This window comes from Panthera onca, chromosome F1 (assembly GCF_046562875.1).
Source record: "Panthera onca isolate mPanOnc1 chromosome F1, mPanOnc1 haplotype 2, whole genome shotgun sequence".
In the NCBI taxonomy this organism is placed as follows: domain Eukaryota; kingdom Metazoa; phylum Chordata; class Mammalia; order Carnivora; family Felidae; genus Panthera; species Panthera onca.
In genome coordinates, this window is record NC_138355.1 from 64589383 (window position 1) to 64602954 (window position 13572).

Below are 13572 nucleotides of genomic sequence, written 5' to 3' on the forward strand. Positions count from 1 at the left end.
AGAGCCCGGTTCAAATCTTGGCTCACCCGTTCCGTCTCTCAGGACCCACAGAGCAGTAACAGAAATATGTACGCGCGTTGCCCAAGTGAGCAGCGAACAAGACCCGGACCACGCTGCTCAGTGATACCACACCTCCTGATGTCCACAAAGCAAGCAAAGGCAGCAGAAGGCAACAGGAAGATTTTGCGTTCCAGTGCACCCATTTTTGTCTTATTCCAACTACTGACAACCAGGGGCAGAGGAGACACATGAACAGCTGCACAGGTTATTTTAATTGTAAGTTAATAAAAGTCTACATCACACATGTTCTCTTACAAAATAACAACCTATAAGAGCCCGTGAAAACGGCTGAGCCAACATTACGTGCTGCTTCCGATACTTCCAAGAACTTCAACCGACTGTCCTCTTTCCCAATGTAAAAGGAAGGCGGCTAGCTGCTTGCGGAAAGACAAGTGCCTGCGTTAATCAAGCCGACGTTCTGAACATGTTCTTCTTCAGTTCAGCCGTTTTCTCCTCGATTTTAGCACCACAGTCCTCTGCCGCCTTTTCAATGCCTTCATGGTACTTCTCCAAAGCAGCTTTCAAACTCAGAAAGATTTCCTAGGTGGGAAATGAACTGGAGTAAGGATTATCCCATGCATCAAGCTAACCTGATAATGAGTGGCAAGAACTCGAGCCATCTCGTTAATATGCATTAGTCATATTTTAAAGCCCCAACGATCGTATGTGCACACGCACGCACACGTGTACCAGCTCGTTTTAAAAATTCCTTCTGCAAGCTGGGCAGACACAACGAAAAAGTCTGCTACTCAGAAGAAAGCAGAGATGTGCACAACAATGCCTTGGATTCCACGATGTCAAGAACATATTTCTAATTGTCAAGGAACAGTTCCTACTTTGGAGCTTTTCATCTGTACCAGGCAAGTACCTGGGTTACTGACTGTATATACCACTACACCCTGTGCATCTGGCCCCGATCACCACTAAAAAGCTGTGTATGCAGGTCTAAGAAGTAATCGGGAGGACTGGAAAATACATGGTAGAGCCGCTTTAATAAAGCCATCAGGTAATTCTAATAAGCAATAATGAGTTTTCATAGAAACATGGGGATGGGCTAAGAATTTAGAAAACCACGAGAGAACAATTTTTATAGATGGAATAAAATAAAAGAAGCCAGTTGGCCTCCATGCATTCTCTTCTCTCTCGTACTTTACATAGAATGATTTTGACCTTCATATTATTCCTTTTTCTTGAACAAAACAATTCTCAAACCTCAGTACAAGAAAAAGTGGCATTCTGAAAGTTTATAGTTTCATCACTGAAATAAAATAGCAGACAGCAGTCCTTTTCCAATGGGAAGAAAAAGCAGTAAATGGGTGTGACGGGGATAATGTTCTTAATTTTAATCGTCCCTCCCATTAACTTTTTCTTAAACCTATACTTTGTCTACTACTGACCTTAGGGGTTTTTTGTTTGTTTTAAAACGTTTATTTGTTTTAAGAGAAACAGAGAGAGTGCACGTGCGAGCGATGGAGGAGCAGAGAGAGGGAGAGAGAGAATCCCAAGCAGGCTCTGCACTAAGCAAGGACCGTGGACCGTGGAGCTCGACGCAGGGCTCAATCCCAGGGCCCTGAGATCACCACCTGAGCTGCTATGGAGAGTCAGATGCTTAGCCAACTGAGCCACCCAGGTGCCCCACTACTTATCTAAGCTTAAGTTTTAGTGTAGACACTACCTCTTTTTGAACAAACTATATAGATTATAATTTAATATATTGCAGTTCACAGTGTTTCCAAAAAGAACAAAACTATTTCCAGACTCTGACATCTATGCAAGTGTGAGCACTCCTGCTCAAGATTCCGTGAATATAAATAGATGCTTAAGGCTAAACACTTCCCCAAATCCAAACACAGATAGTTATTAAATCCTAATACAAAAATAGAAGAGTCTTATTTAGATTTCTAAGATCTAATTGGGCATCAAATTACTACAACTATGGGATGTGAATCATTAAGAAAATAAATCAAACATTTTTGAAAGCTTTATTTCTTAAGTCTTAAAGGAAAAACAAGGTGAATTAGTTGCTAGCTTGTGTAAACACCATTTTAAAAAAAGCACATTCAGCAGCCATAGATCAATTTACCTTCCCAGTTCCATAGGAATGTACATTTATTCTTACTAAAAAGGAAGCTGAATAAATTTGGTAGTAAGGCAGTACTCGTGAAAAACTATTAAAACTAAGTGTTTAAATAAAGATACACAATCTAAATATCTGAACCCACCGCTTCAACACCCCCAAACCCCCTCCTTCTGAGAACAGACAGACTCTCACGGAGGAACCAAAGCCCACAGATGGAGCCAGCTAAATGAGTGACGCATCAAAGCCCATTCCAGGGCACGGCAACAGAAGCAAGCCGACCCTCATGGCCCTCACAGGACGTTAATGACAAGAAACCACAGCCCAAACAAATGCAGTTTTAGTTTCCAATTAAATTCTGTATCCAGGGGCACCTGGGTGGCTCAGTCGGGCAAGTATCCAACTTCGGCTCAGGTCACGACCTCGCGGTTTGCGAGCTGGGGCCCCGCGTCAGGCTCTGTGCTGTCAGCGCAGGGCCCACTCTGGATCCCCCGTCTCCGTCTCTCTGCCTCTCCTCTGCTCGTGCACACACGCACGCTTGCTCTCTCTCTCTCTCAAAAATAAACAGACATTTAAAATAAAAGTCCTAGAAGGCAGGGATCATGCCTTCCTTAGTCACAACTTATTCCAAGACAGGTGTAGCACCTGGCACCCAGCAGGCGCACAGGCCATTTGGAGAACGAGTGCCTGGATGAATAAAGTACAGAAAAAACAGGGAGCTCCTGTTTTCACCAGGGAAGTGTAACAACAGTGATATTCAGCGGGATGAATCTGGCAGCACTTAGGGCAGATCTGATGTAGAGAATCCTAAGTCAAGGAAGAAACTTAGCAAGTTTTTGGTACAGTCCACGAGCATCACAGAATTTCGCGACAGAAGTAGACCAGAAAAGGGTGGTTGTGAACAGTGTCACTGACTTTTAAAAAATCCTAACATTAACCTTGTGACTGGACACCAGGATTATCGAAACAAAGTCCAAAATTTCAACTCTTTGTGATAGAAAGTGATGATGCCATCATATGAAGACATTGGGAAGAAATGGAGTAAAAGGGAAAGAGACAAAGGGCAGGGGGAAAGAAAAAGTGAGGAGGAGGAAGGCTGCTGGAAGATGCTGGATGTCATCTGGATGTCACTCTGAAAACGTTATTTTTGTCGAGGTGGGCAAGCCCACGGAAAATATCCAGCAGGCAGTTACGAAAAAGAGCACAGTTGAGGTCACTGGACAGAACAGGAAGAGACTATGAGAAAACCCGTCCAAATAAAGGTGGTAACTGGAAGCAGAAGAGGCAGGTATCTCTGGGAAAAAGGATATTTAAGGAAGAAAGGAATGTGAAGATCATTAGGGTCCCAGAGAATCGCACACAGCATAACTGGGCAACCGCAGTGCATCTTTTCCTTTCCACGGAGGGTGCTTATGAAAGAAGCTAAAAGGAGCTCTTTGGCAAAATGCATCGTGATTCGCCAAGGATTTAGACGCCCCCGTCCTGTTCAGAACCAACGGATATCACAGTGCAGACTGGGTAAAGGTTAGAACCACCAGGCACCTTCAACAACTATCTCCCAAGTCTTGATCAGAGGTTCTCTGCCAGTCTGAAGGAAGAAAAACTTAACACAGCAAAGGGCCCAATTCTAGTCAACATCCTTATTCTGGAGAAAAAGGCATGTCGGTCAAGTGTGCGAGTGACAGCTAAGCCACGAAAAACAGTTAATGTGAGTGATACAAAGATTTCAAACGACCTTGATCCTTTGAAATCCACACTGAAGGAAATAAATGAAGCCTTGAAAAAATAGTAATAAAATTCTAAATTAAAAGTTCCAAGAAATGGCTGCATTAAAGTACGGTGAGACATTTTAACTAGGCAGAACTACATGTGGAAACGATAGGGGTCATTTAATTGATCACCAGCTCAATATGAGCCAAGGGCAAGCTGTTGCTCTAAAAATCCAAGCCAGGATCACACTTCATTAACAGGAGCGCCGTGCTCGGGGGCTGGCCACACCATTATTTGGAAGGCTATGTTTAGAACCAGGTCCTACATTTTAAACAGAATAATGACAAGCAGGAAACGGGGCGGAGTGGGGGGGGAGAGACAGTAAACAGGATAGTAATGAATCTGAAAATTAAGCTATATAAAGAGTGGCTGGAAAACTGGGGCTCATTAACCCAGATGAGAAGGCTGAAGGAACCCATGATCATTATCCTCAAATGTCTGCAGTGATATTAAGCAGAGGAGGATACAGATTTGTTCCAGAGAGATCCTGGTTCACTAGACTACAGAAATTATATTCTAAACTAAAAACGACAAGTAACATTTTAACAACCAAAGCTGTCCTGGTAAAACAGCTTGGGTGGTTATGGGCTCGGTGATACTGAAAACAATGAAGCGGAACCTATCAGTGGTTCTCAAAAGCCACAATAAAAAATTCCAGTCCGTGGACCCCGCTGCTGAGGATTCTAATTCAGGACATCTGGGTGGGGGGTTGTGTTTATTTTGCAATTCCTGTTTGAATTCTAATACAGAGCCAGTTTTAGCAATTTCATGCTAGAGGACCATCCAAGTTTACAAATATTCATGAAAAGCACACTACATAGAAGGCACCCGCCTAGGCACGGTTTCACGTACAATGATAAAAAACACGTAATTGCTGCTGTCGAGAAACTTGAAATGTTACTGGCCAGACATCTCTGCGTTGCACACAGTAACATAAGGCAAGCAGGGCTGAGGGGCAGGAAGTCCTCCCACAGTAACTGCTTCACTAACTGTGCTTGACCCTGTGATAACAAATAAATATTAATTGAGTGATTTGGTTAAGAAGGAGGATTAAGTATCTCCTCTAAGATCTTTGTAAGCCACTTTTAGAGATAAACAGAGGGACAAAGGCTGAGTCTTGGTGCATATCCAGGTAAGAGGCAGAAAAAAGAGAAGCCGTTGAAATGTAGAAAGAAAAGGGAAGGGCAGAAAAAGTCAGGGCAGCACACTGGGCAGACAGGCACAGGGAAACACAGCCCTTTTCCTTTCCTTTCTTGCTTCCTTCCCTCCACAGTGGCCTCAAGACAGCCTTCGGTGTATGCACATGCACACCTACAAGTGGCCGTGCAACAACCTCTTTCAAGGAGATAACAGTCCCGAGAACAGGTGAGGGGCGTGTCTGCAGTGGCTTTTAGCATTCTGACTCCTGGCAAACTGGATGTGGATGGTGGAAGGTAGTGACGGCAAGTATTTAAACATTTTTCAGCTTTCAGGTTTTAGGAAACCTTGATCCAATATGGCAATATAGGTAAGGTGAAGAATAAGAAAAAAAAAAAAAGAGGCCATGGGATTTCACGTGATAAAGGGCTGTTTTCAGTGATTTCTGGTAGCAGTTTGGGCCAGTCTTGAGGATATAGGTCAAACTTCAAAAGTGAAGAGAAAATGAGGGGCTCCTGGGTGGCTCAGTCGGTTGAGCGTCCGACTTCAGCTCAGGTCATGATCTCGCGGTTCACGAGTTGAAGCCCCACGTCGGGGTCTCTGCTGACAGCTCGGAGCCTGGAGCCTGCCTCGGATTCTGTGTCTCCTTCTCTCTCTGCCCCTCCCCTGCTTGTGCTCTTTCTCTCTCAAAAATAAAAAAAACATTAAAAAAAAGAAGATTAAGAGAAAATGAGCTCTAATCAACACATCAGGAATAGATTACTTCTTTGAGACATCAGCAGTTAAGAAAAGGACAGAAGGTAAACACTTTATGTTTGGCACTACACTGACATTTTGGAAGACACAAACGTGGAAGTCAAGATGTGTGTCCTCATTAAACTTGGAACTATGTACGAAATAAAATAAATACGCTGAAACAAGCAAAGAATAAAACCAGTAAGTAACTTTCAGGAATTGTGATAAAGATACCATTAAAAGTCTCCTCACACAGGGACTAACCTAAGCTTTTTCGTTTCATGTAACAACTCAAACACACTGAACACTGATGATAAATCATTTGGAGAGAAACTTTTTAGAGGACATTACTTACGATCATTATGCAAGTTTACTTATCAAAAAACGGTCAGAGCCTTTCGGGAGCACCTGCTCTTAACTGTAGTCAGGCCAGGGGGAAAGACCAGTGAAGAAAAGGTACGAAGGAGACAAACAAACACAGGTGAATGGAGACAGAACCCAAGGACGTAGGAGGTCAAGTTCTGCTTCAGAGAATGGACAAACCCCGAAGATGAGGGTGACGGAACCGCCACTGTGAGCTGGTAGACGATGTGAAATTCACTTGTGAACACACACTCACTTGGGACTTCAGTCTCTCCCTTTCAGTGGCATCTTTCAGTTGCTGAATTCCCAATTTAATCTTTTGGATTTCTTGATTAATTGTGGTTACTCGCTCATAGACAGCTCCTCTTTTTTCTTGAACTTTATTGCAATCTCTAAAGGAAAACAGAGACAGCTAAATTTTAAGTCCACTCAAGCATCTGAAAAGGAAAACATTAACTCTAATACCGACTCCGAAGTGATCGCATCGATTTGTTTGACAAACCTAAACCCCTTCTCAAGACATAAAAGCAAATGGATGCAAACTCCGTGTGGTGCAGCCCCCGAGGGCTATTATTTAAAGCGGAGACTTGAAGTTACACTCCCCCAGGTGTCTTCACTCCTGTACTACGGGTGGGGATGTGAATCAGTACAACTTTCCTGCAAGGCGGATTGGCCACAAATACAAAAGCCACCGCTTCTGCCCTTTTTCTTCATCCGCATGAGGCAGAACAAAGGAAATCTTCACCATATACAGGCTGAAACATGGGTCTTATGGGCATACATGCGGTGTGTACTCTAAAAATACAGTCTCTGGGGCGCCTGGGTGGCTGAGTCAGTTAAGTGTCTGACTTGGGCTCAGGTCATGATCTCGTGGTTCATGGGTTGGGGCCCCGCGTCGGGCTCTATGCTGACAGCTCGGAGCCTGGAACCTGCTTCGGGTTCTGTGTCTCCATCTCTCTCTGCCCCTCCCTGGCTGACACTCTGTCTCTCTTGCTCTCAAAAATAAATAAATATTAAATAAATAAACAAACAAACAAACAAACAAAAGGGAACGGACAGGAAGCACACTGGCTAACAACAATAACATGCTTACTGAAGTATTAATTCTTACTAGATTAAAAAACGGGGGCAACCTTTTCTCAAAACAAAACATGGATGCTATAATGCCATAGCCCAGCTGGACTGTAAGACGGGCCAGGCGGTTCATCTTCCGAGAGGGCACGGATATGAGCAGAGATACCAGAGGCCCTTCTGGAGAACCAGGCAAAGGAAACACTAACTAGTGTGATGTACGGAAAAGGAAAAACCGAGGACCTACAACATCTCTCCATCCACACACAGCATTAGGAGATTCATAATGAATTCATCTCTGGTCACCCAAAGGCGGGACACCTTTTTGAGATTACAGGAGCTTTGGAATCTTAGGGAGGTGACAACATGCTAGCTTTCCCCGCTTATTTTCTCTAACACATTGAAGTGACAATGACTCCATACTCAATCACCGTGCGTTTGTACTGCTTGACGTCCTCGTGCTTCTTATTTATTTTGAATTGTGCTGTGGCAAGTTTTTCCTTCTTCCCAATCATCAGTCTTTTGAAGGAATTTTCTTCAGTCTTCAGTTTCTTCAGTTCTGACTCATCACTCTCAATTTGGTCCTCCAAGTTCAGGCTCTGCGTTTTACCACAAGGACGTAAAGTCAATACAACCCATTAGGATTTATAAACAAGAGGAATGTCTATTTCTTGGATGAGCTCTACGAAGATACAGTTGGAAGATGAGAAAAACCCGGACCGTCCGGAGGGCACGGGAAGGCGCCGGGGACCCTGGGAAAGGACGGGACACCCGGCGAGGGGTCCGTACGGGGTCGCTCATCAGTGAGGATGAGGACAGAGCCGTGTGCTAGGAGGACCAGCCGAGAGGCTGTGCCGAGGGCGCTGGGCCTGAACTAAGGTAGGAGGAACAAGGAGAAAGGGGAAGTGCAAGGAACCGTTACAGCAGGTGCACCTCACTCTTTTCTTGCTGACTCCAGACGGCAGATAAGGGAGTACGCGCTTGGGAAAGGTTACCCCAGGCAACCTCACCTTCTACCCCTCTCTTCCCTCAAAGAAGTCCTTTATCAAATGCAAAGTCAGTGATCCTGGGGATAGTCTGGATTACTATGATAGAGTGAAGACGTGACAAAGGATTTTCAAGCTTCCAGCCTGAGAAACTTAAGTAACATTAGTATACCTGTGGACCCCCAGAGCAGGGCCTACATTGTAAACCTAAATCTCCTTATAGACCCCAGGGACGGCGCATTTGCAACTGTTAGTACAGGTTTAAAATTCCATTACTTTTCCCCCAAAATACACATGGCAATATGCCATGTTACTGAATTTATTATTCATCTCATCTGAAAGTTTAACATAGGCCTTCCCACTACTGTGTGCAACAAGAAAACTGTTTTGGGGCGCCTGGGTGGCCCCATCGGGTAAGCATCCAACTCAATCTCGGCTCAGATCGTGATCTCACGGTGCGGGAGATCGAGCCCCATGTTAGGCTCTGTGCTGACAGCTCAGAATCTGCTTGGGATTCTCTGTCTCCCTCTCTCTGCCCCTCCCCGACTCGTTCTCTCTTTCTCTCTCTCTCTCAAAAATAAAATAAGGTAAGTATTTAAAAACAAAAAAAGAAGAAGAATGTTTCGTTGCCCAGCATACACTGCCACATCTATTGTTCTCTAGGATGACCTTGCTTTTCTTTAGGAAAATAGTAACAAAAAGTAAAAGCAAATCCAAGCAACTATAGTAAACCATTACATAATAAAAGCATTAAAATGCTACATAATACAAACCTCCTTTAAGATGTTGGTTAACTTTTCCCTATTGTCTGCAAGGTCCTGTATTTTCTTCTGATATAACTGTACCTCCAGCTGACATGAAGGCAAGCACTCAACTGAGTCTCTGTAGATTTCGTATTTCTCCATCACTTCTTGCTTTGAGAGAGAAAACAAAAAACATAAAAGCCAGTGTGATAGTCTCCTTTATGAAACTGCAGTCCTGTGTTTGCTCTTAAATAATTTCTGCACTTAATACTGAAAGCTTAAGAGCAGAGAACAATTAAGTTTCTGGGTCAGGGAGAAAGCACTATTACTGACACGTGTCTAAGTACATATAATTATGCTTCCTAATTGCCAGATATCCTTGCACAGTGGAGAACTGCCACAATTTTACTAAATCACTCACTGAAGTACCTTCCAAAGGTTATTCATGGTGAGTTTAAGAGAGTTCGTGTCTGCTAATATTCAAACTACTCCTAATTACTCCTGGGCAATCGTATTACCAATGATAATCTTCCTGTTCATCTTTCTAATAACCATTGCTACAGCAGATTCTTTTTAAAAGATTAATTCGTCTTCTGAAATTAGAAAATGAGCATGTTTACTACAACCCCTGGAACAACAGGCTTCCTTTCCTTCTCCCAGGGGCCCGTCCCCGTCCCCGCCCACCTTATTGGCCAACTGGACTTTGTCCTCAGTGAAACGCTTCATCAGATGACTGCTCACTTTTCTGTTGTCTTCTTCTTCCCAATTTGTAAATACTTTTGCATCTCTGAGTGTCATAGATATAACCCCTTTACCTCTCATGCACTATAAACATGTTCCATAGGTCCTCTTTTCTCTACAGATTTGGATTTCCTGTCTTAATTTAAAAAAAAAAAAAAATCTAGCCCAGTTCAAGATTATACAAATGTTCTCCTAAAATTTCTAAAATTAAGTTTTAATCCACATAGAATTTACTTTTGTAAATGGCACAAGGTGTAGACCCAGCTCCCTTTTCTTCTAAATGAATGGCCAACTGAGCCAGAACTGTTTACTAAATAAACTACGCTTTTCTCTTAAATACTCAGATCTATTTGTTGGCTTTCATTTCCGTTCTGCTGTCTATTCCTGTAATAGGATCTTAATGATCAGGAATGGCTGGAATAACGAATTCAGAGATAAACCAGAAATGTTCCTTTAATGGAGTTTAAAAACCCTGCCTCACAAAGGATGCTAAATTGTCCACCCACTTCTACTTCTGTCCCTGTCCACCTCCATCCATCTCCCACAGTGACCCATCATCTTTTTAAACATAAATTATATCACGTTCCAACATCCCCCTTTTAAACTAGTCAGTGGTATGTCCTGCTCCCACAGTAAAATCCAGCACCCTGAAAAATCTGCCAGTTTTTCTATCATCACCTCATGCCATTCCCCTTCTTACGTTTAAGGTGTTATTCTTTGAATATACCTTGCTCCCTTCTACCTCAGAGAATTTGCAAATGCTGTTCCCACTCCTCAGATGCTCTTCCATGCATTTAGTAGGATAAACATTGTTTATCCTTCAGATGTCAGCATCAATTTCTACTTCCTTCCCCCTCTACTCCCAGAGTTCCAAAATATTAAATTAGACCACCATCATTGCATTATTTCAAAGAACCCCATATTATTTTGTTCGTTTCTCTTTTTGGCACTTTTTAAAAAGTATTTTTAGAACAGTTTTAGGTTCACAGTAAAACTGAGCAGCAGGTACAGGGATTTCCCATGTACTTCCTACCCCAACACATGCACACCCTACGCATTTTCATAATACATATTATAATCCGTAATTATGTAATTGATTATAAACTTAATACCTTTCTCCATCATATAAAGTAAGCAGGTCTCACAAGGACAAAGAATTTCTATTTTGATCATCCAGGACAAGGTCTCAAAACTTTGCTGTATAATTGAACAAATGTCTTAAAATTGTACTTCCTTTCCCTACACCTGCTTTAGAGAAGAGCTATATCTTAGAGACAAGGGCAAGAAGCTTGAGAAAAAAAGAAATGTAGATAAACTGGATACCACAAAATTAACACACCACTAAGCAAGAGTTGCTAAAAAGAAAAAATACATATAGAGAAAAGCATTAAAATTTTTTTAAATAAAAAGGAAATTCACCCTGGAATTTTTAAGTTTCTGGACGGTATCTTTCATTTTTTCTTTATAATTCTTTAGTTTCTCTGGAGAATCCACAATTTTTGTTTTCAAACTCTCTTGCACTTCTTTCAAAGAAACTACGGACAATTTTAGTTCATTCTGTTGAGAAAACATATTTATGTTAGATACAGTAATAAAACTGGTAACTTACCATTACGACAACGGAAAAGGACAAAGGAACGGGGTCTCTGCTTGCCGTGGTGGGGGCGGCTGCACAACTACGACCCTGTCACTCGCCTGCATATTTGTTCCCATTCGTCTGTGGGCCGAAGACCAAGCCCCTGAGCAGGACGTTCAAAGGCCCTTTGCCGTGTACCCCTCCCGTCCTCGCCAGGGTCCTCTCCCACCAGGGCCCCGCTCTACCTACGACCTGCTAACGTCAGGCCTAGGCTCGGAAGGTGCCAGCGATGTCTCTCTGATCAGCACGGTCCTTCTGAAAACCGTCAGCCCTGTGCCGCCTGTGAGCTCCATTAATCCTTGGAAATCCTGCCCCTATTGCCTTTACGTCCTTCTATAAACAACACCATCACCGTTCAGGGGACGCTATCCGTATGTACTTCGTATGTGTTGCTGCCTTTGGCTGGGTGACCTGGAGTTGTGTAAAGTTCTTTTGTGTTCCCAGAGCACACACCAAGCACTAGCACTGGGGGGGTGATCGACACATGCTCGCTGAATTAAAACAAATTTCCTTAGTCTCCCGAATTTCAAACCACCCGGGGAACTGAGGTGAAGGGCATCAGAAAACGCTATTAAAACTTCTCTGTAAGTGTAAGGGCGCCTGAGTGGCTCAGTCAGTTGAACCTCTGACTCTTGATTTCGGCTCAGGTCGTGATCTCGCGGTTCGCAGGTTCAAGCGCGGAGCCTGCTTGGGATTCTCCCTCTCTCCCTCTCTTTCTGCCCTTCCCCTGTTCATGCTGTTTCTCTCTCTCTCTCAAAATAAATAAATATTAAAAAAAAAAAAATCTCTGCAAGTCTAAAATTATAGAAAAAGAAAAATATTCACATGAACTTCCTCCCAAAGTATTAGCTGATAAATTACATTGTTTTGAAACACTCTATGACTCAATGAATCGATATAGAAAGGTTTCCAAGAAATATGAAGTGCAAGAACCAATTACAGATCAACATACAACACAAAACGGAATAGTTTCTACGAAAGCAGAATCATGAAAAAGCAAGACAACCATGTGCCTCTACACAGGTGCACACCATGTCAGGGAAAAGGACGGGAGGGTGTGGCCTGCAGGGTAAGCGGGCCCAGAGAAGAGGGGCTTTGTGTCTCACTCGCTGTCCCTTGTCTCTCCCTGCATATATAACGATACACACGTTATGCCATTTGAGTGTTTCACAACAGGAATGTACTGCTATGTGGCTCGTGTAACTTGTCTACAAGTTATTTTTTTTAACTAAAAAGTACCACAACTGATGTCACCTTTTTTCCAACTAACTCAGGGAGGCAAGTTAAATGTTTGAAACAGTGTGTCTGTTATTTTAGTAGACCGCCCCACTGTCCTCTCCTTCATGCTCCACAAACCTAGTGATCACTTTCCTTCCAATTAATACTGACTTTCATCACAGTTTTTCCCTTTATAAAAAGCTTAGGTTGGATATTATAATTACAGAATGATTTTATTTTAATGTAGCTTTAAATGGGACAGAAAGAAATGAATAATAAAACTGAACCACAGCCAATACTACTCAGATAAAAGCCTTTGCTAATAAAAAGAGTGACAGAAAAACAAGGAACATGTTCCACCAAAGTAAATTTCAGGTGGATCTAAACTGTCAGTGTTGGGGCGCCTGGGTGGCGCAGTCGGTTAAGCGTCCGACTTCAGCCAGGTCACGATCTCGCGGTCCGTGAGTTCGAGCCCCGCGTCAGGCTCTGGGCTGATGGCTCGGAGCCTGGAGCCTGTTTCCGATTCTGTGTCTCCCTCTCTCTCTGCCCCTCCCCCGTTCATGCTCTGTCTCTCTCTGTCCCAAAAATAAATAAAAAAAAACGTTGAAAAAAAAAAGAAAAAAAAAAAAAAATTAAACTGTCAGTGTTAACAGGGAAGCCATAAAAGTACAACGAGACAATGTGGGATTAAACAAATGAGAAGTGGGACGGTATTTTCTACGTAAAGAATTCAAGCCACAAACCATGAAGGCCATGTCTATACATTTTACCACATTGAAAACATAAGCCTTCTAATGGGGAAAAAATGATGAATTTAAAAGACAAATAGTTAATACCCCAAACTCATAAATCTTCTTTAAAAAAAATGAAATAAGCAGGGTGCCTGCGTGGCTCAGTTGGTTGAGCGTCTGACTTCGGCTCAGGTCATGATCTCACAGCTCGAAGGCTCGTCAGTTCGAGCCCCGCGTCGGGCTCGGTGCTGACAGCTCGGAGCCTGGAGCCTGCTTCGGATTCTGGGTCTCCCTCTCTCTCTGC

General features: G+C 43.0%; 1 protein-coding gene across 2 annotated transcripts in view; it reads right to left on the reverse strand.

Annotated features, from left to right (window-relative positions):
• Window positions 1-251: 251 nt before the first annotated feature.
• The window catches only part of NUF2 (NUF2 component of NDC80 kinetochore complex), a 29701-nt gene continuing 16380 nt past the window's right edge, over window positions 252-13572 (reverse strand). The window contains exons 10-14 of one of the 2 annotated variants that reach the window (XM_060644441.3): window positions 11103-11240; window positions 8973-9113; window positions 7637-7812; window positions 6399-6534; window positions 252-600 (exon numbers count right to left, since the gene is read on the reverse strand). In XM_060644441.3, the coding sequence (XP_060500424.3) occupies window positions 466-600; window positions 6399-6534; window positions 7637-7812; window positions 8973-9113; window positions 11103-11240 (726 nt within the window). In that variant the 3' untranslated portion in view covers window positions 252-465. Of the gene's footprint in view, window positions 601-6398; window positions 6535-7636; window positions 7813-8972; window positions 9114-11102; window positions 11241-13572 lie in introns of those variants that run through there. The other variant, XM_078441358.2, reaches the window with a different exon arrangement.